The sequence below is a fragment of the Oncorhynchus clarkii genome, chromosome 20 (assembly GCF_045791955.1).
Source record: "Oncorhynchus clarkii lewisi isolate Uvic-CL-2024 chromosome 20, UVic_Ocla_1.0, whole genome shotgun sequence".
NCBI classification, from domain to species: domain Eukaryota; kingdom Metazoa; phylum Chordata; class Actinopteri; order Salmoniformes; family Salmonidae; genus Oncorhynchus; species Oncorhynchus clarkii.
Window position 1 is genome coordinate 44498310 of NC_092166.1, and position 23515 is coordinate 44521824.

Sequence of the window (23515 nt, forward strand, 5' to 3'; positions counted from 1 at the left end):
CACAGAACAGTTTAGCTATTGTAAAAGGGTCATTGTACAGAGGGATCAGGATGTTGCAATTGAACTAGGTGGTTGCCCACCATTCACTACTTAAGGTGTTAATGCTGGGATGGAACAAAGTCCTGCTCTCCATGGTCAGAGTTGGAGATCCACACTGTATGCTCTCTCCAAATAAACATTGTCTGGAAAGCATGAAGAATAACAATATGACCACGTCTAAGTATATGTGGTCAGGGGGCAGCATGTGGTTAGAGCGTTGGGCCAGTAACCGAAAGGTTGCTAGTTTGAATCCCCGAGCTGACAAGGTAAAAATCTGCCATTCTGACCCTGAACAAGGCAGTTAACCCACTGTTCCTAAGCCATCACTGTAAATAAGAATTTGTTCTTAACTGACTTGCCTCGTTAAATAAAATAAGTGGCTGAACTCTTTTAGGCACCAAAACAAACAAGACCCACACAATCAAGTAACCAACAATTCATTTAATAATTCATCTTTGTGGTCTCTAGAAGGGGTTTGAAAGGTATAAAATGGTCTTAAAATAATCGACCCAAATGTATTTTCCTCCTCTCAGTCCAGTCATGTGTAGTACGCACAAGTCTACGGATTCTTTTCTCAGTCGTCCAGTAGATGTCCCATTCTTCCACGTACATAATTTATCTGCTCATGGAACATCCCTGTGAAAATGACTTGCCGGCAGGCGTTCAGAGTCCAAAATGTGATGCGACAAACACAAAGCTCCCTCTCAGTGTATTCAAAGATCTGATCCATGAAGAGGCCAGAGGTTTTTATGGTTGTGTCTTACTCACGTTCACAAGCATTTCCTTTCTCAGTCATACAAAACTTTTACTGCCTGATCTGGAACAACTTTAATTTGTTACTAACAGGGGAGTGCATTCGTGATACCTGAAAACAATGACAAATAACATAAAAAACTGTGAATATATTTATTATCATTATAGAAGATAATTAATGTTAACAATAATAATAATTACAAAGGCAATTTCACTAGACTACTGGTCCTGCTCATAATGTCGAGTCAGAAATGTGAATGAGAAAGTTTCAGTTTTAGACATTGTCCACCATGGCCGCATAGTTCATAACATCATTCTTTTAAATACAAGAGCTGGAACAGAGGTTCATAGAGCACAGAGGAGTGGTGAAGTTGAGGGTAGCGGGGTCATTTTTTGTGAGGAGCGGAGAACCGAAGTACAGAAGCCTATGGTTCTTTATCGATTTAGAATCTTTAGAAGTTTCATCGGTAATCTACAGTCTTTTCACAATAAAAGAGGACACAAAAAAAATAAAACGATAGAAATATACTACTAGAGCCAGGACGATACCAGTGTCACGATACTCGTTAGTATCGTGGCAAGAAAACAAAACACGAAGCGGATTAAACTTTAGACAAATAGCCCTAAATGTTGGAAACAAACATTGTTGTTATCCAGAGTCAAAAAATTATCTCCAAGCTATAGCACACAATATTTTACACATGGCAGGTTTTTAACAGACCAAAGAGTTGTCTGCTGTGTGTTTTAATTTTTGCCATGGAAAAATATTTTGCCCCTTGGTATCGTCCCAGCACTATGTACTACCATAATTCTTCAGCTCTCATCCAGAAAACAGCCCAACATGTTTGATTTATGCAAAGGGATTTATAGATCTCATTACTTAGAATGAGAGGGTGAACATGTACAAAATATGCACATCTCTCTAGGAGTTAATCTTACCCAACCTGAAAAAGCCTGCTTCAAACCTGATCATATTCAATTGGAAAAGCCTCCGCCTCTTCATACAGCTATCATTTTATAGATTTCTCAAATGGAAAAAAAAGAACCTTAAAATAACACACCAGGATGCACATAAACCATGTACCTTAAAAGTGCACTGATAGAACCATTGTGGATAAATGTACTGAGTCACCCTGACAAATCTCCGTATCCCTTCCCTTCACCGCCTTCGACCCAATCAACCAGCAACACCATTTGGGGGAGCTGAGACCGTGATTGGTCTAGAGCCTGAGTAAGCTGTGTGTGTTGTAGTTCCTAAAAGGTGTTCCATCTTACAGGAAACAGTGAGAGCAGCACAGTAATCCTGACATTTCCCTACTACTCCTACGGTGTGTTCCTGTACTATCTGGACTCGCCTTCTTTATGAGAGCTGTACAGTGCCAAGTCCCCCGGCCCACCCAGTCTACGGGTCGGGGTGGAAGACCTGCTTGTCACAGATGGAATGAGTGGAGGGGGGGCGCCTACAGACAGTGCCCCCACCAGGCCAGCAGGGGTCTTGGCAAGGATTCCATTGGGCACGTGGTGAGTGTGGAGAGGCCCCAGGCGGGAGTAGAGGCTGGGGTGGTGGGGCGAAGAGTTGGAGGCTCCAGGCTGATGGAGATGTGAGTGGGAGAGCATCCCGGCGTGCAGCTGTTCCAGGTGGGCTGCGTGAGAACCAGGTGGGTGGTGGGAGCCCGAGAGGTGCGGGTGAGCGTGCATCCCGAAGTAGCGTGCCCTTTCAAAGTCTTCCCTTAGGATCTGGGCGCGCTGCTGCTCATCCATGAGGCCGCCACCTGGGGGCCCCAGCTGAGGAGGGCGGTCAAAGTGGTGGGCCATCAGGCCAAACTCCTGGCGGACCGAGGAGGTAGAGGTAGGAGGGTGGTGGTGAGGGTTGTTGGCAGCCACAGCTGCTGCCAAGGCTGCCGCCCTCTCGGCCTCCAGGAAGCGCTGGGCGTGCTGGGCCTGGAGCAGCCGGGCCAGGTGGGGGTCAGAGCGCAGCGCCAGGTGGGGGTCCGAACGCAGGGCCATGGCCTCTCGGCGTTGCTGCTGCTGCTGGGCAGCCAGCTCCCTCCATGGGTCCCATTGGAAGCTGTGGGGGTGCTGGCCGTGCCCCTGGGGTGGGCCATGGGGGTGGGTGGAGAACCTCTCCCCCCCTGGACCCACTACTATCCCCCCACCCCCTTGTGTGCTCCCCAGGTAGGCCTCAATGGCGGCCTGCGCTCGAGAGCGCTCCAGGAGGGAGAGATGATGGTGAGGGTTGTGCGGGGTCGGAGGAGGTAGGGGCACCCCGGACGTGGAAGTCAGAGAGAGAGAAGAGGGGGTGGCGGAGCGGTGGTGAGAGCGGCTGTTGGGCCTGTCATAGTTGGGGGGCAGAGGCGGCGGCAAGGAGATTGGCACGAGCTCTGGTTCCTCCTTCCTTTCCTCCTTGACCTTGACTGGGGGAGGCTTGGGCACCGGGGTGTTGGTTCGGTCAGGCTTCTTACCCTGGGACAGAGAGGTGACCGTGGCTGAGGAACAGGATGAGGCAGGGGGGCCTCCCTCTCTCTGTGATGAGTGAGAGGGTTCGCTGTGTAGGCTGTGCAGCGCTGCGGGCTGCTGACGGGGGTACAGATCCAAGGGGGAAGGGGCGCCGAGTCCAGAGGGCGGTGGAGTCGTCAGCACAGAGGAAGAGGAGGAGCGAGGTCTGTCTCTGTCTGTTGCAGCTGCTGAGGATGAAGGGCCTAGAGGAGGTGGCCTGGAGGAGACCGAGAGGAGCAGTCTTTTGTCTCCATCTCTGCGTGTCAGATCCTCAGTGAGACTGCTGGGGCCTCCCAGAGGGCCCCCGTGCCCGTTGATGTGGGAGACAGGGGTGCTGCCGTGGTGCTGCTGGAGAGTGAGGGCCGGGGCCACTGGAGACATCCGCACAGGTTGACGACCATATAGCATATTGTCTCTGAAAAAAAAATAGAGGATGGTTGGGGAGAGGTATGCAAATTCAGCATTCAAATCAAATCCAGTATTGAAATTGTTAAGAGTAACATGAACAGAATCAGACAGAAAAATATTATAGAAAGATAAGTCAAGAGTGCAAACAGCAAATTTAGGAACTAAGTCGATAAACTAGAGTCGAGGCTGTTGTGTCTCACCTGTCTTTCTCATCTTTGATGTGAATAATGTCCTTCCCTGTGTCACGCTCGTCCCTCTTCTCAGCCCCCTTGGCCCAACTGGGGCCAGCCAAGGGGGGAGGCCCACCGTGCAGTCGGTTCCAGGGGTCATGAGGGTTGGGTAAGCCCCCGACGGCAGGAGGCTCCTTGTGGCCAAACACCGAGCTGTTAGCTGGAGACAGAATAAAGTTAGTCATTTTAGTGGAGAGTAAGGACAAAGGAGTAAAGACAAACTATGCATCTTTTTTGAGGAAGAGAAATGGTGACTCACCCAGCGTAGGGCTGCCAAGTCCCCCAAAGGCACCAGAGCCCAGGGCTCCGAGAGGGGTGAACGGAGGTGAGCGGCCGTACGGATCTGCAACACAAGTATATAAACATCTGGACTGATGCGCGGACACAAGCCTTACAGCATAAGACCTCTGGCAATATTCACTACTAGTGTTCAGACCCACTGGGGCCTATTAGAGTCACATGCTGAAGAGTTAGTATGCTTTAAATGTAATATCTTGGCTAATAAGGTGTTTTAGTGACCTGTGAGTAGGCAAATCAGTTCCTTGAGTGGGTGAATCAAAATGAGAAGTGTTTACTGAGGGTGCAAGTGGTACAGATGCGCCCTTTGAAACAGTTGTTTACCCAAGAGCGCAGTTGGAGTGAGGAAAGAGGTGGAGCGTTGATGGGGGGGACAAAATTAGACTAAAAATGATAAATAATTGACTAACTATTTGCAATGTCAAGGAATCTTTCCTCTGTGCCTGAGGTTTTGAAAAAGCCCATAGTTCTATCCTTATGGTGAATACAATTGCAGCACGTTTTCTTCAAACATATCTTGCTACACAAAACAAGCACCCACCAGTGGCTGTAAAGAGGCTGGCAGGTCGGTTAAGGTCGTGGGCAGAGGGGAGGCCACCACCACCAAGGGGCCCTAGTGTACCCAGGCCCCCGGAGCCCGGAAGACGAGCCAACATCTCGTTACGGAAGTCCAGCTTGTGCGGATCAGCCTGCATCAGCTGAGAGAGGACAGTGGTCAGTCAATGCAATGACCATAGCTTTTTCAATAAACATGGACAACTTGACCAGTATCTATTATTTTTGGGGGATGAGTTGATCACATCCGATAATGTTTGAGATGCTTCAGTGGTCAAATTAAAATGAGAAATACTTTCTACTTATTTGATAAAAATCACAATTGATAGGATCAGATTGAATTGTAGTAAAAAAATTAATTAAAAAAAAAAGTCCCACCTTCACTTTCTTCTGATGTCTCAGAATCATCCACGCCACACGTACATGCATAGCACACCACTTCCCTGGTTTCTGTGTAGACAAAAACACATTATTGACTCGGTGACCCTGTTTTGCTTGCAGTAAGACACAAGGCCTTTGCACACAGATGCGATGGTGTTAATGTCTGCCATATGAAATGTTCATCTGGCACGGCATCAACATGAGAATTGTGTGTGTGTGTGTGTGTGTGTGTGTGGGGGGGGGGGGTACAATTTAGTAAGGCAAGCGTCAGTAATAAACAATATATTATGGGTCAGTTTATTTTTCCTGGACGAATAAAACCTTTTTTTATTTTTTTTACTTCTGATTCTGAGATGAGTAATGATGGAAAGTTGCAGGGAGTTTCACAGTAGGTGTGCCAAAAGTTGGAAGAAATCAGACACGGTATGCAAGGGCATTTAGTCAAATAGTTTTAAAATGTAGCAGTCATGACAAAGTGAATAAGAAAAAAAGCTGTACAGTATCATAATACTTTCAAAAATGAAGTATTCAAGTGATGATGAAGCATCTGGCTTTGCTTACATTACTGACTTTCAACGATGTCCCAAATGGATCAGTTAGCTAAACAAAAGAAAGAATAGTAAACCATGTTTGTTAAGATTCTCCACTCTTTTTACTATTTGTTATTCACACTTTCCTGCACTGACTACTAGGCCCAAGTCTTTGCACATAATGCCTTTAGAGGCATGTGCATTGTCCATCGATCCCAGCTCAATCCTAGACTACAAGCTTCAGTTGTAACCATAGGCATCATATATTCCAAAATGGCCATTTTATACTGTGCATCTTACCCTGGGGTCTTTGGGCTGCAGGTGGTGAGGCACAACCCCCAGTCGAGCTGTCATCTCAGGACTTGTTCCCTGGGGGACAAGGGGCTGCATCAAAACACAGCAAACAGTTTGTCATCCAGACACGACATGACATATCATCCACTGACTTGTGTAGCTAAAGCACCACTCACCTTAGGCTGGAAGGCTCCTTGCAGAGAGCTGAAGGGCCCATTGGGAGGAAGCACGGGCTGGATGCCTGGCACTGGGGGAGGAGGGTACTGTGGGAAGAACTAAATCAGCCACACACACACACACACAAGCAGAGCCTGGTTAAAACTACACTCCCCAGACCCCATTCTGCCTAAGTCCTACCACATTAATCTCAACAACCACCACAGCAACGTATAACCAAACCAATTCTGGAGCATGTAAACGTAAACTCACAGTGTTTCTGTAGAGTCCCTCCATCTTGCCATATTTCTCAAACTAAAACACAAAAAGCCAATTAATGACAAATTCACAACACTGGCATTTCAAAGCAGAAGCTGCTCTGTGAAACCCAATTTAACAGGGTAGAATGTAATCGCTTACCAGGTGCTGAGGCGGTGGTGCGGAGGGAGTGGGGTGCAGGAAGGGGGTGAAGTGTTGGTGCGTATGTGTATGCTGGTGCTGGTGGTTGTGCTGGTGGAACTGGAAGGCCAGGGGCTGAATTCCGGGCTGGGCCTGGGAGGAGCGGCCTGAGGAGCCCGAGCTGGGGCTGGCCCCCGATGGACCACCGGGAGTAGAGAGGCCTGGCCCGCCACCGTTGAGCTCAGCCCCAGGTACGCTGCGGCGGCCCTCGCGATCCTGCGAGGCCAGGAAGTGAGAGTTCAGGCCCTGGCGCAGCAGGTCCTGGCGCAGCAGGTCCTGGTCTGCAGTAGTGGGACAGATGGAGAGGAATGGAGAATATATTTTAAATAGGTGGATATGGTGCCCAAATAACTAATTTTACAACACTGACAGTAGGCTGTCCAAGAACCCAAATTAAGCCAGTAGTAGACCTGATTGGTAAATAAAAAACACACAGATTTGCAATTATGGCTGAACATCTGACTAAGGCTGTGAAAAAAGGTGAATAGCAATACACATTGGTGCCAAATGTACAGTACCTGCTCCTGAGTGGGAAGTGAGGAGAGGAGGTGGAGGAGGAAGCCCAGGGGAGGGGGTGAACATGGCACCAGAGCCAGCACGTGAAGGGGGGCGCAGACATGCTAATGACCCTGGACCTCTAATTAGGGACATCGACATACTGGAAGAGGGAGTTGGGGGTCGTATAGACAACGAGGAAGAAGCAGCAGAAGAGGATGGGGGCTTGACTGATGTACCGTTCCTAAGGAGAGAGAAAAGTTGACTAGAAAATATACATTTTCTTAAGTCAGCAGTCTTGATTTTAAATGTTTTCCTTTATTTAACCAGGCAAGTCAAAAAGAGTTGTCAGTTGTTTTATAAAAGTGGAAGAAGTAGTATTGGTTCTGCAGTAGTAATGCTGACTATTAGGCAGATCTGGCAGTGACTGACCTGTTGTTGATGCCCATGCTGTAGATGGATGGGTGTCGCCCGGGGAAGGTGAGGAAGGACTTGTGTTTGGAGTGTGGCGGGCTGGGTTTGTGGTGGGCGTTGTGGCGAAGGCCATCGCTGCTGCCGTTGAGCTGTCCGGGCCGTGCGACCATGGCCGGGGAGAGGGACGGCAGGCAGGAGAAGGAGGGTGAGGTAGACAGGGGCTCAGGGTAAGGCGGCTCCAGACTCCTCTCCTGGCTGCGCTCCAGGCCAGAGACACGCGGGGTGACCGCCAGCCGGGAGAGGCCACAGCGGCCTGGCAGCGGAAGTGTAGGGCAGCCTTTGCCCATAGAGGCCATGCTCACAGGGATAGGTTCCAAAACTACAGGGTGATAAAGAACTGCACTTAAACAAAAACATGAAAAAAGAAAGGACACCACATATTATGAAATAAGTGCATACTGGGATAAAAAAAGAAACACCAAATGACGAGAGCATATTTATAAAGCAAAGGCATACAGATAGGGAAGAAGAGAACTGCATTTTACCTTTCCTTGTGCTGACAATGAATATTGGCCCCATGTCACTGTCGGAGGCCTAGGGGATGAGATGAGGAAAACAAATAAATCTAACCCCAATAATAAGCAGGAAAAACACTGCTCTTCCAACAATCATAATTGTATTCAGTTTGATGCAAACAGTACCCACCTTATCTGCTGACTCGCTCTCTGTGTCACACTAAAATAACATAAAAAGCAACATTTAGGTGTGCCACAACATTCATAAACTACAATTATAGGAGGCAGCTGTGGTCATCTTATGTATTGTAATTGATAGAAGTATAAAGAAACTTACGATGTAGCCAGTCTCCAAGAAGAGGATGCCCCCACCCTAAAACAATTATAACAGTTAATATGTAAGACTGATGGTATTCACCTTCAACACACAGTGCCTTGCAAAAGTATTGGAGGCCGCATTTATTGTAGCCGGGGACTTTAATAAAAGGAAATCCGAGGAAAATGCAACCGAAACTAATCAATGCATCTCCTATGCTACATGTGGAACACGGACCATGGATCATTGCTACTCTCCCAATCAGAATCTATGCTTTAAGATTGATCACATGGACTGGGAAATGTTCCTGGTGGACTCTGAGAACAGTATCAACGTATACACTCACTTTGTGACTAGGTTCGTCAGGAAGTGCATAGAGGATTAGAACTTATCCAAACCAAAAAACCCATTTGCGCAAAACTGAAAGCACAAACCACCGCATTTAACCATGGCAAGGTGATTGGGAACATGGACGTGTATAAACAGACCAGTTACGACCTCCGTAAAGCAATTGGAGGCAAAACGACAGTACAGGGACGAAGTGGAGTCACAATTCAACATCTCAGACATGAGACTACAGCCAATCACAAATTATAAAGGGAAAGTCGTGCCTTGCTCCAGGATTTACTGAAGACCTTCGCCTGTTTCGAACAAAACATTGCGCCGCCGACACGGGCTCCAGGCGATCACGAGGACTGTGTAATCTTGTTCTTCGTGGCCAACGTGAGTAAGTCATTTAAGCGTGTTAACCCTCGCAAGGCTACCAGCCAAGACGGCATCCCAAGTCGCGTTCTCAGAGCATGTGCAGACCAGCTGGCTGGAGTGTTTACGGACATACTCAATCTCTCCATATCCCAGTCTGTTGTCCCACACTTGCTTCAAGATGTCCACCCTTGCTTTCCTGGGTACAGGAACAAAGGTAATTTAACTAAATTACTATTGCCCCAAAGCACAAACTTCTGTCATCATGAAGTGCTTTGAGAGGCTAGTTAAGGACCACATCACCTCCAACTTGACATTCTAGACCCACTACAATTCACATATCGCACCAACAGATCCACAGACAACGCCAGTGCACTGCCCTATCCCACCTGGACAAGATAAATACCTATGTAAGAATGCTGTTCATTGACTACAGCGGACTTAAATACCAGTGCCCTCCAAGCTCATCACTAAGCTCAGGGCCCTGGGTCTGTACCCCTCCCTGTGCAACTGGGTCTTGGAAGCTTCAATCTCCAGGCCATCGACTGTTAAACAGTCACCCCACTAGCCAGCCTCCACCCAGTACCCTTCTCTGAACCTTAGAGACTGCTTCCCTATGTACATAGTAGGGATGCACAATATGAAAAATAATATGAAAAAGAAAATGTGGTTTACAGATAGGAATCAAAAGATATTAGCGAAAAATGCCAACATCGGTATCGGCCCGATGTCTAGTTTAACGCTGATACGCAAAACCAATGTCAAAGCAGACGTGCATACCTATATAACGTAGGTACACAACGTAATGACGCCACGTAAAATGTTACGCTACACGTGCAACACAGCATTCCTAACCTAGCCCACCATGTTTGCTGTGTGGATCAAGCAGTCAACAAGTTGAGCAGTCATTTGAAAGAGTAAGAACAATTTAGCGAGACAAATCAAAAGGCAAAATCCATTGACGCCAAGATAATGGGATTCATTGCCCTTGACAATCAACCGTTCTCTGTTGTGGGTGATGTTGGCTTGCGCAACTGGTCGAGCACCAGTACACACTACCAAGTGCGCTATTTTTCAGATGTTGCCCTACCGGAATTAGAGTAACAGTGTCACTGCTATTACCTTCACAACATACTACAAAACGCCGTTTGGGTCAAAAAAGATACATCAAATAACACTTTTTGACAATAACACTATTTGAAGCGTTAAATACACTTTTAATTTGATACGTCAAATAACAGTTCTATTATAGAATGTTTTGCGTTCTGAATTTGCACGTGCAAGGCAAGCGCCACCACTACTATCAGTAGCACTGTCAAAGCTGTACAAAAAAAGTCTGCAAAAACCGGCCACGAACGATGTGTTTACAATACCGCGTTGGTAATAAAGCATTATTTGTTTGACCACAACTTCTGGGGTAGCTAGCTAGCTTTAGCTTAGCACCAATATAACCAGCCTGAACACAATGACCAGTAGAAACTGCAGTCATTTTCATTATTCTTAGCAATGATTTAAGAATCCTTGTGAGTAAGGATTAGCTTAGTAGTATTAACTTGTTGTTCACCTATTGAAATTGAACTTCAGTTCGTGAAAATAAATAAAATAAATCGCTAGCCAGCTACTTAACCCGGTTGCCCAAAGCTAACGTTATAAGCCGTCAGCTAGCTTCATCTGGCTAGTGAGGCTCGACCGGACTGGGTTATGAAGCTAGCCACAATAACGATTAGGCATAATAGTGGAATTTGCCATTTGACTTCAAAATAAAAGTACCTATTTGAAAGTGATGCAGAAGATTACAATAGGTGGAATCAATGCCATATTTCGACTAGATAATGTTAAACAAGGTTGGAATGTGAAGCATTGATATGGGGTATCAGTCAACTCGGTGACACCCACAGAACACAACCGTGAAGAGTTTACGAAAATATTAGCATTGTAGCCCTTATCAGGGGACTGTGGATCTCCTCCCCAGGCAGCCTATTGTGTGTATTGACATTCATATTGCACTGTACAGCTTTACCTAAGGATTGGGGATTAATTAAATGGGGTATCAGTCTACTCAATACTAGAGGTCGAACGATTCTTCATGGCTGATTAATTAGGGCCGATTTCAAGTTCTCATAATCGGTAATCGGCCTTTTTGGATGCCAATTATGGGCGATTACATTGTAGAGGTCGACCGATTAGGATTTTTCAACGCCGATACCGATTTTGGAGAACCAAAAAAAGACGATACCGATTTATCGGCCAATTTTTTATTTTATTTTTTGTAATAATGACAATTGCAACAATACTGAATGAACACTTATTTTTACTTTATAATACATCAATATACATCAATAAATAATACATCAATAAAATCAATTTAGCCTCAAATAAATAATGAAACATGTTCAATTTGGTTTAAATAATGAAAAAACAAAGTGTTGGAGAAGTAAAAGTGCAATATGTGCCATGTAAGAAAGCTAACGTTTCAGTTCCTTGCTCAGAACATGAGAACATATGCAAGCTGGTGGTTCCTTTTAACATGAGTCTTCAATATTCCCAGGTAAGAAGTTTTAGGTTGTAGTTATTATAGGAATATTTCTCTCTATACCATTTGTATTTCATTAACCTTTGACTATTGGATGTTCTTATAGGCACTATAGTATTACCAGTGTAACAGTATAGCTTCAGTCCCTCTCCTTGCTCCTGGGCTCGAACCAGGAACACAATGACAACAGCCACCCTCAAAGCAGCGTTACCCATGCAGAGCAAGGGAAATAACAACTCCAAGTCTCAGAGCGAGTGACGTTTGAAACGCTATTAGCGCGCACCCCGCTAACTAGCTAGCCATTTCACATCGGTTACACAAGCCTAATCTCGGGAGTTGATAGTCTTGAAGTCATAAACAACGCAATGCCTGACGCACAACGAAGAGCTGCTGGCAAAACGCACAAAAGTACTGTTTGAATGAATGCTTACGAGCCTGCTGCTGCCTACCACCGCTCAGTCAGACTGCTCTATCAAATCATAGACTTAGTTATAATGTAATAACACACAGAAATACGAGCCTAAGGTCATTAATATGGTCAAATCCAGAAACTATCATCTCGAAAACAAGACGTTTATTATTTCAGTGAAATACGGAACCGTTCCGTATTTTATGTAAGGGGTGGCATCCATTAGTCTAAATATTCCTGTTACATTGCACAACCTTCAATGTTATGTCATAATTATGGCAAATTCTGGCAAATTAGGCAGCCCAAACTGTTGCGTATACACTGACTCTGCGTGCAATGAACGCAAGAGAAGTGACAATTTCACCTGGTTAATATTGCCTGCTAACCTGGATTTCTTTTAGCTAAATATGTAGGTTGAAAAATATATACTTCTATGTATTGATTTTAAGAAAGGCATTGATGTTCATGGTTAGGTACACATTGGAGCAACGATACGCACCGCATCGATTATATGAAACGCAGGATACGCTAGATAAACTAGTAATATCATCAACCATGTGTAGTTAACTAGTGATTATGATTGTTTTTTATAAGATAAGTTTAATGCTAGCTAGCAACTTACCTTGGCTTACTGCATACGCGTAACAGGCAGTCTCCTCATGGAGTGCAATGAGAGGCAGGTGGTTAGAGCGTTGGACTAGTTAACTAAGGTTGCAAGATTGAATCCCCCGAGCTGACAAGGTGAAAATCTGTCGTTCCGACCCTGAATGTGGCAGTTAACCCACCGTTCCTAGGGCGCCATTGAAAATAAGAATGTGTTCTTAACCGACTTGCCTAGTTAAAAAAATAAATAAAAAAGGTGTAAAAATGGCCAAACCGGTTTCCAAAAATACCCATTTCCGATTATGAAAACTTGAAATAGGCCCTAATTAATCGTCTATTCCGATTAAACGGTCGACCTCTATTACATTGCAATCCACGAGGAGACTGCGTGGCAGGATGATCACCTGTTACGCGAATGCAGCATCAAAAGGACCTGTGGCTACAAGGAGCCAAGGTAAGTTACTAGCAAGTATTAAACTTATCTTAGAAAAACAATCACATAGTTGACACATGGTTGATGATATTACTAAGTTAACTAGCTTGTCCTGCATTGCATATAATAAATGCTAATTTATCATCAAATCACAGCCTACTTCAACTTTGCCAAACGGGTGATGATTTAACAAAAGTGGATTCGTGAAAAAAAGCACCATTGTCGCACAAATGTAGCTAACCATAAACAATGCCTTTCTTAAAATCAATACACAAAAGTATATATATTTTTTAAACCTGCATATTTAGTTAAGAAATGCATGTTAGCAGGCAATATTCACTAGAGAAAGTCACTTATCTTACATTCAGTGCAAGCAGAGTCAGGTATAAGCAGCAGTTTGGGCAGCCTGGATCATTGAGAACTTAATTTCTTCCTAACAAAGACCGTAATTAATTTGCCACCCGTTCGATAAAATACGGAACAGTTCGGTATTTCACTGAAAAAATATACATTTTGTTTTCTAAATGATAAGTGTCCGGATTTTACCATATAAATTACCAAAAGGCTCATATTTCTGTGTGTATTATATTATAATTAAGTCTATGGTTTGATATTTGATAGAGCAGTCTGACTGGGCAGTGGTAGGTGGCAGCAGGCTTGTAAGCATTCATTCACACAGCACTTTAGGGTATTTGCCAGCAGCTCTTAATGCTTAAAGCACAGTGATGTTTATGACTTCAAGCCTATCAACTCCCAACATTAGGCTGGCAATACTAAAGTGCCTATATGAACATCTAAATAGTCAAAGGTATATGAAATACAAATGGCATAGAGAGAAATAGTCATCGCGTCATCATGCCTATATTAACTACAACCTAAAACTTCTTACCTGGGAATATTGAAGACTCATGTTATTAAAAGGAACCACCAGATTTCATATGTTCTCATGTTCTGAGCAAGGAACTTAAACGTTAGCTTTTATTACATGGCACATATGTCACTTTTACTTTCGCCTCCAACACTGTTTTTGCATTATTTAAACCAAATTGAACATGTTTTATTAATTATTTGAGACCAAATTGATTTTTATTTCTGTATTATATTAAGTTAAAATACAAGTGTTCATTCAGTATTGTTGTTATTGTCATTATTACATGTAAAAATTGTCTAATTAATCAGTATCTGCTTTTTTGGTATTCCAATAATCGGTATCTGTGTTGAAAAATCATAAAAATCAGTCAACCTCTACTCAATACCCAAGATATTTTTTCCCAACGTCCTCCTCAGAGTTATCAGACTCCAAAACATGCACGCAGTATTGTTTTTCTTCAGGAATAGTGTTCCATACACATAGGTTGACAATACATGTGGTTCAATTCACAGTTGTTTCAGAGTCCCGCAATAAGAGCTACGATGCTAATGTTCTCTGGGTGTCACTGAGTAGACTGATACCCCATGTCATTGATCCACAATCCATAGGTAAGGCTGTACAGTGAAATAAGTATGGCCCCAAAGCCATTCTACAGCATAATACATCTAGTGTGATTTCAACAGATGTCAAAATAACAAATGATTGTCTTTTGTTGATTTTATATAACACTCCAACCTCGTTTAGCATGGTCTATTCAATTATGGCACAATTCTACTATTTGTATTCATTTGCATCACTGTCAATGACATACTTTTTTAATTTTGAAGGCTAACCGCAAAGTCCACTATTGTGGCTAATCTTTATTGTGGCTAGCTTCACATAGATGGGTCCGACCACCATTAATCAAATAAGAACTGTCTTAAACTGGGTTATTTTAGATGACACCTAGCTTTATAGTTTGCTAGTTAACTAACTATAGCTACTGAAAAAGATTGTCGTTTTGCTATGTTTTTGGGGAAGAACATTGTTTGCATCCATGAGCTAGCTAGCTTTTTTATGACCAAGCACTGTAGGTGCGCGAGACAACTTTACCAGTATCATAGCGTACATATCGATGACGTATTGTGACATGAAATACGAGTGATAGTGTAATAACTACGTAAAAAATGTATGAACGCGTTAAATTATTATGTGACGTGCAATCATATTCAGGTCCTGATTGGTCGACAAACTTATTTGACACGTCAAATAGTGTTATTTGACGTGCATCTTTTTTGACATGCAAAGACCCAAACATCGTTCCATAGAAATCCTGGTTGAGAATGAAATGACTGAACAAATTAACAAACAATGAAACAGCACAGCAAGTAAGTGAAAGAAATAGGTTTTGATTATATTTTACTGGTAATGGGGGCATAAGTAAATGCCAACAAAATAACTTTGATGTGTGTAACCTTTATTTAACTAGGCAAGTCCGTTAATAAGAACAAACTCTTATTGACAATGACGGCCTACTCCAGACAAACACGGGCGAGGCTGGGCCAATTGTGCGCCGCCCTATGGGACTCCAAATCACGGCCGGATGTGATACAGCCTTGATTCGAACCAAGGACCGTAGTGATGCCTCTTGCATTGAGATGTGTGTTTTAACTCCACTGCTCAAAAAAATAAAGGGAACACTTAAACAACACAATGTAACTCCAAGTCAATCACACTTCTGTGAAATCAAACTGTCCACTTAGGAAGCAACACTGATTGACAATACATTTCACATGCTGTTGTGCAAATGGAATAGACAACAGGTGGAAATTATAGGCAATTAGCAAGACACCCCCAATAAAGGGTGGTGACCACAGACCACTTCTCAGTTCCTATGCTTCCTGGCTGATGTTTTGGTCACTTTTGAATGCTGGCTGTTCTTTCACTCTAGTGGTAGCATGAGACGGAGTCTACAACCCACACAAGTGGATCAGGTAGTGCAGCTCATCCAGGATGGCACATCAATGTGAGCTGTGGCAAGAAGGTTTGCTGTGTCTGTCAGCGTAGTGTCCAGAGCATGTATGCGCTACCAGGAGACAGGCCAGTACATCAGTAGACGTGGAGGAGGCAGTAGGAGGGCAACAACCCAGCAGCAGGACCGCTACCTCCGCCTTTATGCAAGGAGGAGCAGGAGGAGCACTGCCAGAGCCCTGCAAAATGACCTCCAGCAGGCCACAAATGTACATGCGTCTGCTCAAACGGTCAGAAACTCCATGAGGGTGGTATGAGGGCCCGATGTCCACAGGTGGGGGTTGTGCTTACAGCCTAACACCGTGCAGGACGTTTGGCATTTGCCAGAGAACACCAAGATTGGCAAATTCGCCACTGGCGCCCTGTGCTCTTCACAGATGAAAGCAGGTTCACACTGAGCACATGCGACAGAAGTGACAGTCTGGAGACGCCGTGGAGAACGTTCTGCTGCCTGCAACATCCTCCAGCATGTTGGGTGGGTCAGTCATGGTGTGGGGTGGCATTTCTTTGGGGGGGGCCGCACAGCCCTCCATGTGCTTGCCAGAGGTAGCCTGACTGCCATTAGGTACCGAGATGAGATCCTCAGACCCCTTGTGAGACCATATGCTGGTGCGGTTGGCCCTGGGTTCCTCCTAATGCAAGACAATGCTAGACCTCGTGTGGCTGGAGTGTGTCAGCAGTTCCTGCAAGAGGAAGGCATTGATGCTATGGACTGGCCCGCCCGTTCCGCAGACCTGAATCCAATTGATCACATCTGGGACATCATGTCTCGCTCCATCCACCAACGCCACGTTGCACCAGACTGTCCAGGAGTTGGTGGATGCTTTAGTCCAGGTCTGGGTGGAGATCCCTCAGGAGACCATCCGCCACCTCATCAGGAGCATGCCCAGGCGTTGTAGGGAGGCCACACACACTACTGAGCCTCATTTTGACTTGTTTTAAGGACATTACATCAAAGTTGGATCAGCCTGTAGTGTGGTTTTCCACTTTAATTTTGAGTGTGACTCCAAATCCAGACCTCCATGGGTTGATCAATTTGATTTACATTGATAATTTGTGTGATTGTTGTCAGCACATTCAACTATGTAAAGAAAAAAGTAATAAGAATATTTCATTCATTCAGATCTAGGATGTGTTATTTTAGTGTTCCCTTTATTTTTTTGAGCAGTGTATTTAACTGTACTAGAATGCTTAAAAGGCACCTCAAATTTTAAATATCGTTATCGTTTTTTTTGGGAAGGAAAATATTGGTTATCGGTCAAAAAAGTCAAGTCCTCCCGGGTGGCGCAGTGGTTAAGACTCGGGAGAGACGAAGGTTGAAAGTCATGCGTCCTCCGATACACAACCCAACCAAGCCGCACTGCTTCTTAACACAGCGCGCATCCAACCCAGAAGTCAGCCGCACCAATGTGTCGGAGGAAACACCGTGCCACCAGAGACTCTGGGTTCGCGCCCAGGCTCTGTCGTAACCGGCTGCGACCGGAAGGTCCGTAGGGTGACGCACAATTGGCCTAGCGTCGTCCGGGTTAGGGAGGGCTTGGCCGGTAGGGATATCCTTGTCTCATCGCGCACCAGCGACTCCTGCGGCGGGCCGGACGCTGTGCGCGCTAACCAAGGTTGCTTGGTGCACGGTGTTTCCTCCGACACATTGATGCGGCTGGCTTCCGGGTTGGATGTGCGCTGTGTTAAGAAGCATTGCGGCTTGGTTGGGTTGTGTATCGGAGGACGCATGACTTTCAACCTTCGTCTCTCCCGAGCCCGTACGGGAGTTGTAGCGATGAGACAAGATAGTAGCTACTTAACAATTGGATACCACGAAATTGGGGAGAAAAAGGGGCCAAATTCAAACAAAACAAAAAAAAGTAATATCAGTGCATCACTAATTTCAGTACGAAAATAGTTGACAAAACCCTTGAATTTCCAAATTATACTTGCTGTGTAGGCTAAAGGTCACTAGGTTGGGATGCACACCACATGAAAATCTGGTTTCAAAGAGCAGTACTCTAGATATAGCTTACCCAGCGACATGGTATTTAGCAACTTGAAATTATCCTCATGTCTGTCTGACCTCGAGTTAATAAATCACCATCGATTCATCACAAGCTCAGCCATCAGGGTGCTAAAAAGATGTCACTAGTAAGTTTTACTCTTCGACAACAGGTGTGTGTAGCCAGCTAATGCTCTTACTAGGCCTCTAGGCCATTACAAGTTGATGACTTCAGTCTGAATATTTGAGCTCGGACAGCTAGTTCCCACAAACAAGACCAACAGGATCCAGACCAGACATGCAAATGCTGCCTTTAAATAAGCTACTTTCAAACCCAAATGTGACATGACAACTACATATAACACCTGTGTATCTCATGCGGTGCACCTTTACCTCAATCTTTCTCCTCTTCCAACAGCTGTGTGAGAAGCTAGGTGGGGCCCCTTCCTCGGGCTCTGAGAGGGGCCTTTTACCATTCTCCTCCAGGCCCCTCTTCCTCTTGCTCCCCCTTCCCATGAGCATGGCGGCACGCTGGGTAGGCTTCATGGAGCAGTCCATCTGGAGAGAAGATGCATCCCAGTGTTAACTTGAGTGTAGGGGGCAGTAATTTTGACGTTTGGATTAAAAACGTACCCAAATGAAACTGCCTATTTCTCAGGCCCAGAGTCTAGAATATGCATATAATTAGATCAGATTAGGATAGAAAGCACTCTAAAGTTTCCAAAACTGTCAAAATATTGTCTGTGAGTATAACAGAACTGATATTGCAGGCGAAAACCTGAGGAAAATCCAACTAGGAAGTGCTGTTTTTCCTGAAAGCTCTCTGTTCCATTGCACGCCTTCTCTCCATTTAAAGGGATATCAACCAGATTCCTTTTCCTATGGCTTCCACATGGTGTGAACAGTCTTTAGACAGTTTCAGGCTTTTATTCAGAAAAATGAGCGCGTCAGTGGATGGCTGAGTGCCAGCAGCGTTTTGCATGCGCCAACAGAGTGGAGCAGACATTTTCTCTCTCTGTCCTTTGAAGAAACTATCGTCCGGTTGAAACAGTATTGATTATATATTGTAAAAACAACCTGAGGAATGATTATAAAAAACTTTTGACATGTTTCTACGAACACTAGTTGGAATTGTCGTCTGCCCCGTCGTGACTGCTCGAGCCTGTGGATTTCTGAACATAACGCGCCAACCAAATGGAGGTATTTTGGATATAAAAATCATCTTTATGGAACAAAAGGAACATTTATTGTGTAACTGGGAGTCTCGTGAGTGCAAACATAAAAGATCAAAGGTAAGCGATTCATTTTATTTTTTTTAAGCTGTTTGTAATGTTTTGTCTGCTGAGAGAGATGCCATTACATAAACGCTTGGATAGCTTTCGGCGAAAAGCTTTTTTGAAATCTGACACGCCAGGTGGATTAACAACAAGCTAAGCTGTGTTTTGCTATATTGCACTTGTGATTTCATGAAAATATATTTTTAGTCATTTAATTTGAATTTGGCGCTCTGCAATTCAGCGGATGTTGACGAAAATTATCCGCTAACGGGATGGGTGCGCCAAGAAGTTAAGCAAGCAGTACAAAACAATTATGTTCACTGAAACAATGACAATGTGTTGATTGGCTCCCTATTATTTCCCACACAGGTTTTCGCTGCCCATGTTCTGCCTTGACAACCACCAAGGATATTCCTACCACTGAAATTGGCCAAAAAAAAAAAAAGAGGAAGCCTTGACTGAGAAATGTTTCGGGGGAAATGAATAGCAGTCAGTGATGCCTGAACTGGTAAGGGAACCTACAGATGACTCAGATTGGTCAATAAGTTCCTGTTACAATGACATTGCATGTTTTAGAAACTACACTTTGAAGGATCAGTCGACATATGGGTCAGTGCATGGATACTGGATTGGTGCCATTGAACGCCTCAGAGCATGCTAGATCACATTCTAATCCTGAAATTCTGAAGTCCATCATATCTAAGTATTGTGGTAGGGTAGGATTGTGCTCACATAAGAGCATGCTAGATCACATTCTAATCCTGAAATTCTGAAGTCCATCATATCTAAGTATTGTGGTAGGGTAGGATTGTGCTCACATAAGGAAATACACAGACTTACCTCCAGGGCCTCAAAGCTGTTGAAGCTGGCAATTGAGAAGCCATCGATGATGTCCTCCTCACAGTACACCGACTTGCGCTTCCTCCGTCGAGGAGGCCTGTGTCTGGGGCCGGCAAACCCGGGTCGACATTCTCTACCTCCAGGACCGAGTACAGATCCTGGCCCGCAAAGCTCCTTTTCCGAGCCCGATGAGGGCGATGTGGCCCGCTGCTCAGCAAGGTCTACTCTTCTCCTGCGCCGCTCTCTGTCTCGTTGAGAACGGGAGCGTCGGCTCTGTCTGAACCCACTGCTTTGACTCGGACCTTCCATGTCAAAACAAACAGCACCAGTCCCAGTCTGACCTAAGGCACTTTTAAAAATCCGTCCCAGTCGAAGGCACTTTCCTTAGCCAAAAGTTAAACACCACCACAAAGGCCCACACCGGAGCCCCTGTTTAAAATGGCGTTAAAAGTAACGTTAGTCTATTTAACTAGTGTCTTTTGCGGACAGAATGGCATCTGTGCCTTTCTCTCGGCTAAATTTGACTGTCATGTCAATTCACGAAGATTAAATCTTTATTTCCAGAATTGGTGGTATTAGCTAGTGTGCTCAGCAGAAGTATATCCAAGTTAAGATGTCAATACATGGCTAATTCGCAGTCTCAAAGAGGCTAGCTGGCAAACCAACAACCAAATATGCGTATGTAAATAAAAAGGACTAACGCTAGTTAGCTGTCCAACTTAACTTGCTAGTTGTTATTAACTAAAAACGCCTATTTTATACGAATGTTACATTTACTGAGGTATTGCTACAATGTAAATACACACCCATCTCGTTTTAATTACAATTTCGGCACGAGCTGACAAATTAGCTAACCTAGTTAACTAGCCAAATCGCACATTAGCCAATGATAACTAGCTAACGAACGATAACATTAGCTACCTGCCACGGCCAAATCACCAGAGCAAGATCATTTGCTGCCAATTTAAAGCATCTATATAGCTAGCTCATTTAGTGCATCCACAAGTATTCCAAGCATTTTAGTTAAACAGTTTGATTAACTGTTTCTGTAGCCAACTTTAGCCATACATAAGAATTATGTTCACTTGGTAGTTGCTACCTAGCTAACGTTAAATGTATTCAAGTGCTTTATTATGCTAGTATTAGCTAGCTAGTTAAATAATTGTCTAGCCAGTTTATTGCTAACGCAATGTAGCTAATTATCACGGAGTAGACAACGTTATAGTAAATAAAAACATTATTTAAAATACCTTCCAAAGTATTGATTAGCACAAAATCCACAACTAGCTGTTACCCTGGAGCTGACAGTAAAAGCGAACATTTTCTCCAGCCTGACGATGGGCCCAATACGAATGGTTGAATTATCAAAGAAAGACGTAGCTAGCTAGCCGTAGTTGGGTAGCGAGCTAATTTAGATACCTAGCTAATCCAAACTGTACCTTTTTTTTTATACACTAAATCTGACGTTATACTGTGACTGTTTAGTCACCCACTATTCGTGTGTTATCGATGTCTCTCCCTACACTCATTTGTTTTTGCTCCACAACCATTAAAAACTAAATTATTCAAGGCCCTACTGAAGCCGCGGTCTTGAGTTCCATCAAGGAGGGTATCGACCAAGCCCCTGGCAGGACAACTCCTTCAGCGGCCCACAGTGTAATCCACTTGTGTCCGGGGAAGTTGAATTATTTGCCGATATTTCCGGTTAAACCAAATATCGTAACCAGTCTTCAAGTACAAACAAAATAGAACGATTCTCTAACGACCTTTCATTTGGAAACAAATATGAAATTTAAAGATCTGTGAGACAACCCTTGTCAATGTGCGCCTCAGCGAGTCCTCGCCTATCAGGGTCAGGGTTGCCAGGTCAAGCTAAAATCTCTAGACCAATGACCACTTAAAACCTACGCAAAAGGCCTGGAAACTAGCCTTTAAAAAAATTCACAGTAAGAGAGTTGCTGCCATATTTATACAATTTGTTTTCTCCGATAACGTTATCGAGCCAATTAAGGAATATCATAGTAACTTGTAGAAGCAAAATTCGAGTTTCCTCAAAATAATAATTATTGCAAGCTATGACATGAAGTTAACAAATAATTTGAATATGTGGCAACATAAAAGATAATTCGCCCTAATTGAACTTGTCAGATCATTTGCACACGGGGTAAATAAATCCCCCTTGCGCATGTCCATAACTACAGATAAATCCGACAGGAGAGTTTGAGTTTTGAAAGTTGGACAGAGGATCTCGAAATATCTGAGCAAGAAAAACTTTAATGAACATAAAAAACGAATGTAATGCTATTTTCTGGCAATTGTGCTGTTATTATGTGCTAACTGTTAAGACTACAAATGGCCCATTTGCGAGATTGATTTATCATTTCAATGGACATTGGCTTCAGACACAAATCTGGGTTTATGATTGTAATTCAATTTTGCTATGGTTTGCTTAGAGACAGGTAGCCAATAGCCCCTGATAGGCCTAGATCTAATTTCAGATGGTCTACAGTAGCCTAGACAAGATGTGGACAAGATGTGAACTGAACGATTTAGCAGCTTCCTTAGTTCAAATTAACAGACGAATTTATTCAACATGAATAGCGAGGCGATTAAGAGGTAAGAAGTGTTTGTGTTTCCCAATAGCCTGCTGGTATAGGCTGAGGATGGAGTCATAATTTCAATCACTGAATTCAATATTAATAACATGTATATGAACTGAATATGCTTGTCAACAACAGCCAGTGTTTATTTTTTTGAATTTGTTTTACCTGTAGCCTAATCGGACACCTATTACCTTCAATCTAATTGCGTTCTAACAACTGATCGGCAATTGCGATAGAGCATTTCCAATATAATTAACTAAAGATGTCCATTAATAATTGCATAATAACGCAAGCCTACAACAATATTAAACTGAAGTTATAGGCTCTTAATTAAATTGGTTTGCCAGCTCCACATAGGCTACACAAGTGGCATAAATTGATGTGCAATGACTCCAGTGATATCGTAATTTAAACATATTTATTGTATCAAATGGTAGCCCACAATGGCATATGCATTAATAGGCTACTGGGTGGCCAACAGAGGCAAATGAATAATTCTTCACATTTAGCCTAACGTCAGTTTCATTGAGGACTATTCCCCATAAGAAGAACCTCGCGAGGGAGTTCCATAACTACCATTTCAAATTTCCACTCGGCGGCCCCATAGACTCAATAACTAAGCATGCATAAAGCACTTCCCTTGGTACTGTTCTTTAAGCAGTCCACATTAGAATACAGTTTAAACCACCTCTATAGGGGGTGATATGTGCTAGAATTAAGCCTCCGCAACCGCCTACCATTGAATGTCTGACTGACATGACACAAACACCTTACTAATGTCTGCTTGACGCCTGCGTGTTAATAAACCTAGGCAGCAGTTCCACCGTGTGGCTAACATCTGTGTGACGCCTGCATGTTAATGAAAGTCATAAGGTTTATAGTTTATATTTATATTGATTAAATCTCAAC

At 43.9% G+C, this 23515-nt stretch overlaps 1 protein-coding gene across 6 annotated transcripts; it reads right to left on the reverse strand.

Moving 5' to 3' along the window:
* Window positions 1-497: 497 nt before the first annotated feature.
* LOC139376400 (autism susceptibility gene 2 protein homolog) lies at window positions 498-21839 on the reverse strand. Of its 6 annotated transcripts, none has more exons than XM_071118950.1 (17): window positions 20004-21839; window positions 18280-18444; window positions 8360-8395; window positions 8213-8242; window positions 8053-8101; window positions 7526-7886; window positions 7117-7337; window positions 6560-6879; window positions 6413-6454; window positions 6160-6258; window positions 5990-6073; window positions 5721-5759; window positions 5157-5228; window positions 4765-4921; window positions 4186-4269; window positions 3897-4086; window positions 498-3703 (listed from the first exon to the last, which is right to left on the reverse strand). In XM_071118950.1, the coding sequence occupies exons 1-17, from the start codon at window positions 20310-20312 to the stop codon at window positions 2134-2136; spliced, it is 3828 nt and encodes a 1275-aa protein (XP_070975051.1). In that variant the 5' UTR covers window positions 20313-21839; the 3' UTR covers window positions 498-2133. The 6 variants fall into 6 exon arrangements, with proteins under 6 accessions (XP_070975051.1, XP_070975049.1, XP_070975050.1 ...); XM_071118948.1 differs by having other exon boundaries at window positions 6160-6246; window positions 7526-7904; XM_071118949.1 differs by having other exon boundaries at window positions 5990-6058; window positions 7526-7904.
* Window positions 21840-23515: the final 1676 nt, after the last annotated feature.

What these genes read in the sequence shown, in the direction of transcription:
- LOC139376400 (XM_071118947.1), bottom strand. Translation starts at nt 20,312, where the DNA reads ATGGAAGGTCCGAGTCAAAGCAGTGGGTTCAGACAGAGCCGACGCTCC. An exon ending in TCTTGGAGACTGGCTACATC is followed by an intron (nt 8,243 to 8,359) that starts GTAAGTTTCTTT and finishes ATGTTATTTTAG; the next exon opens with TGTGACACAGAGAGCGAGTC. An exon ending in GACATCAGAAGAAAGTGAAG is followed by an intron (nt 4,922 to 5,156) that starts GTGGGACTTTTT and finishes GTCCTCTCTCAG; the next exon opens with CTGATGCAGGCTGATCCGCA.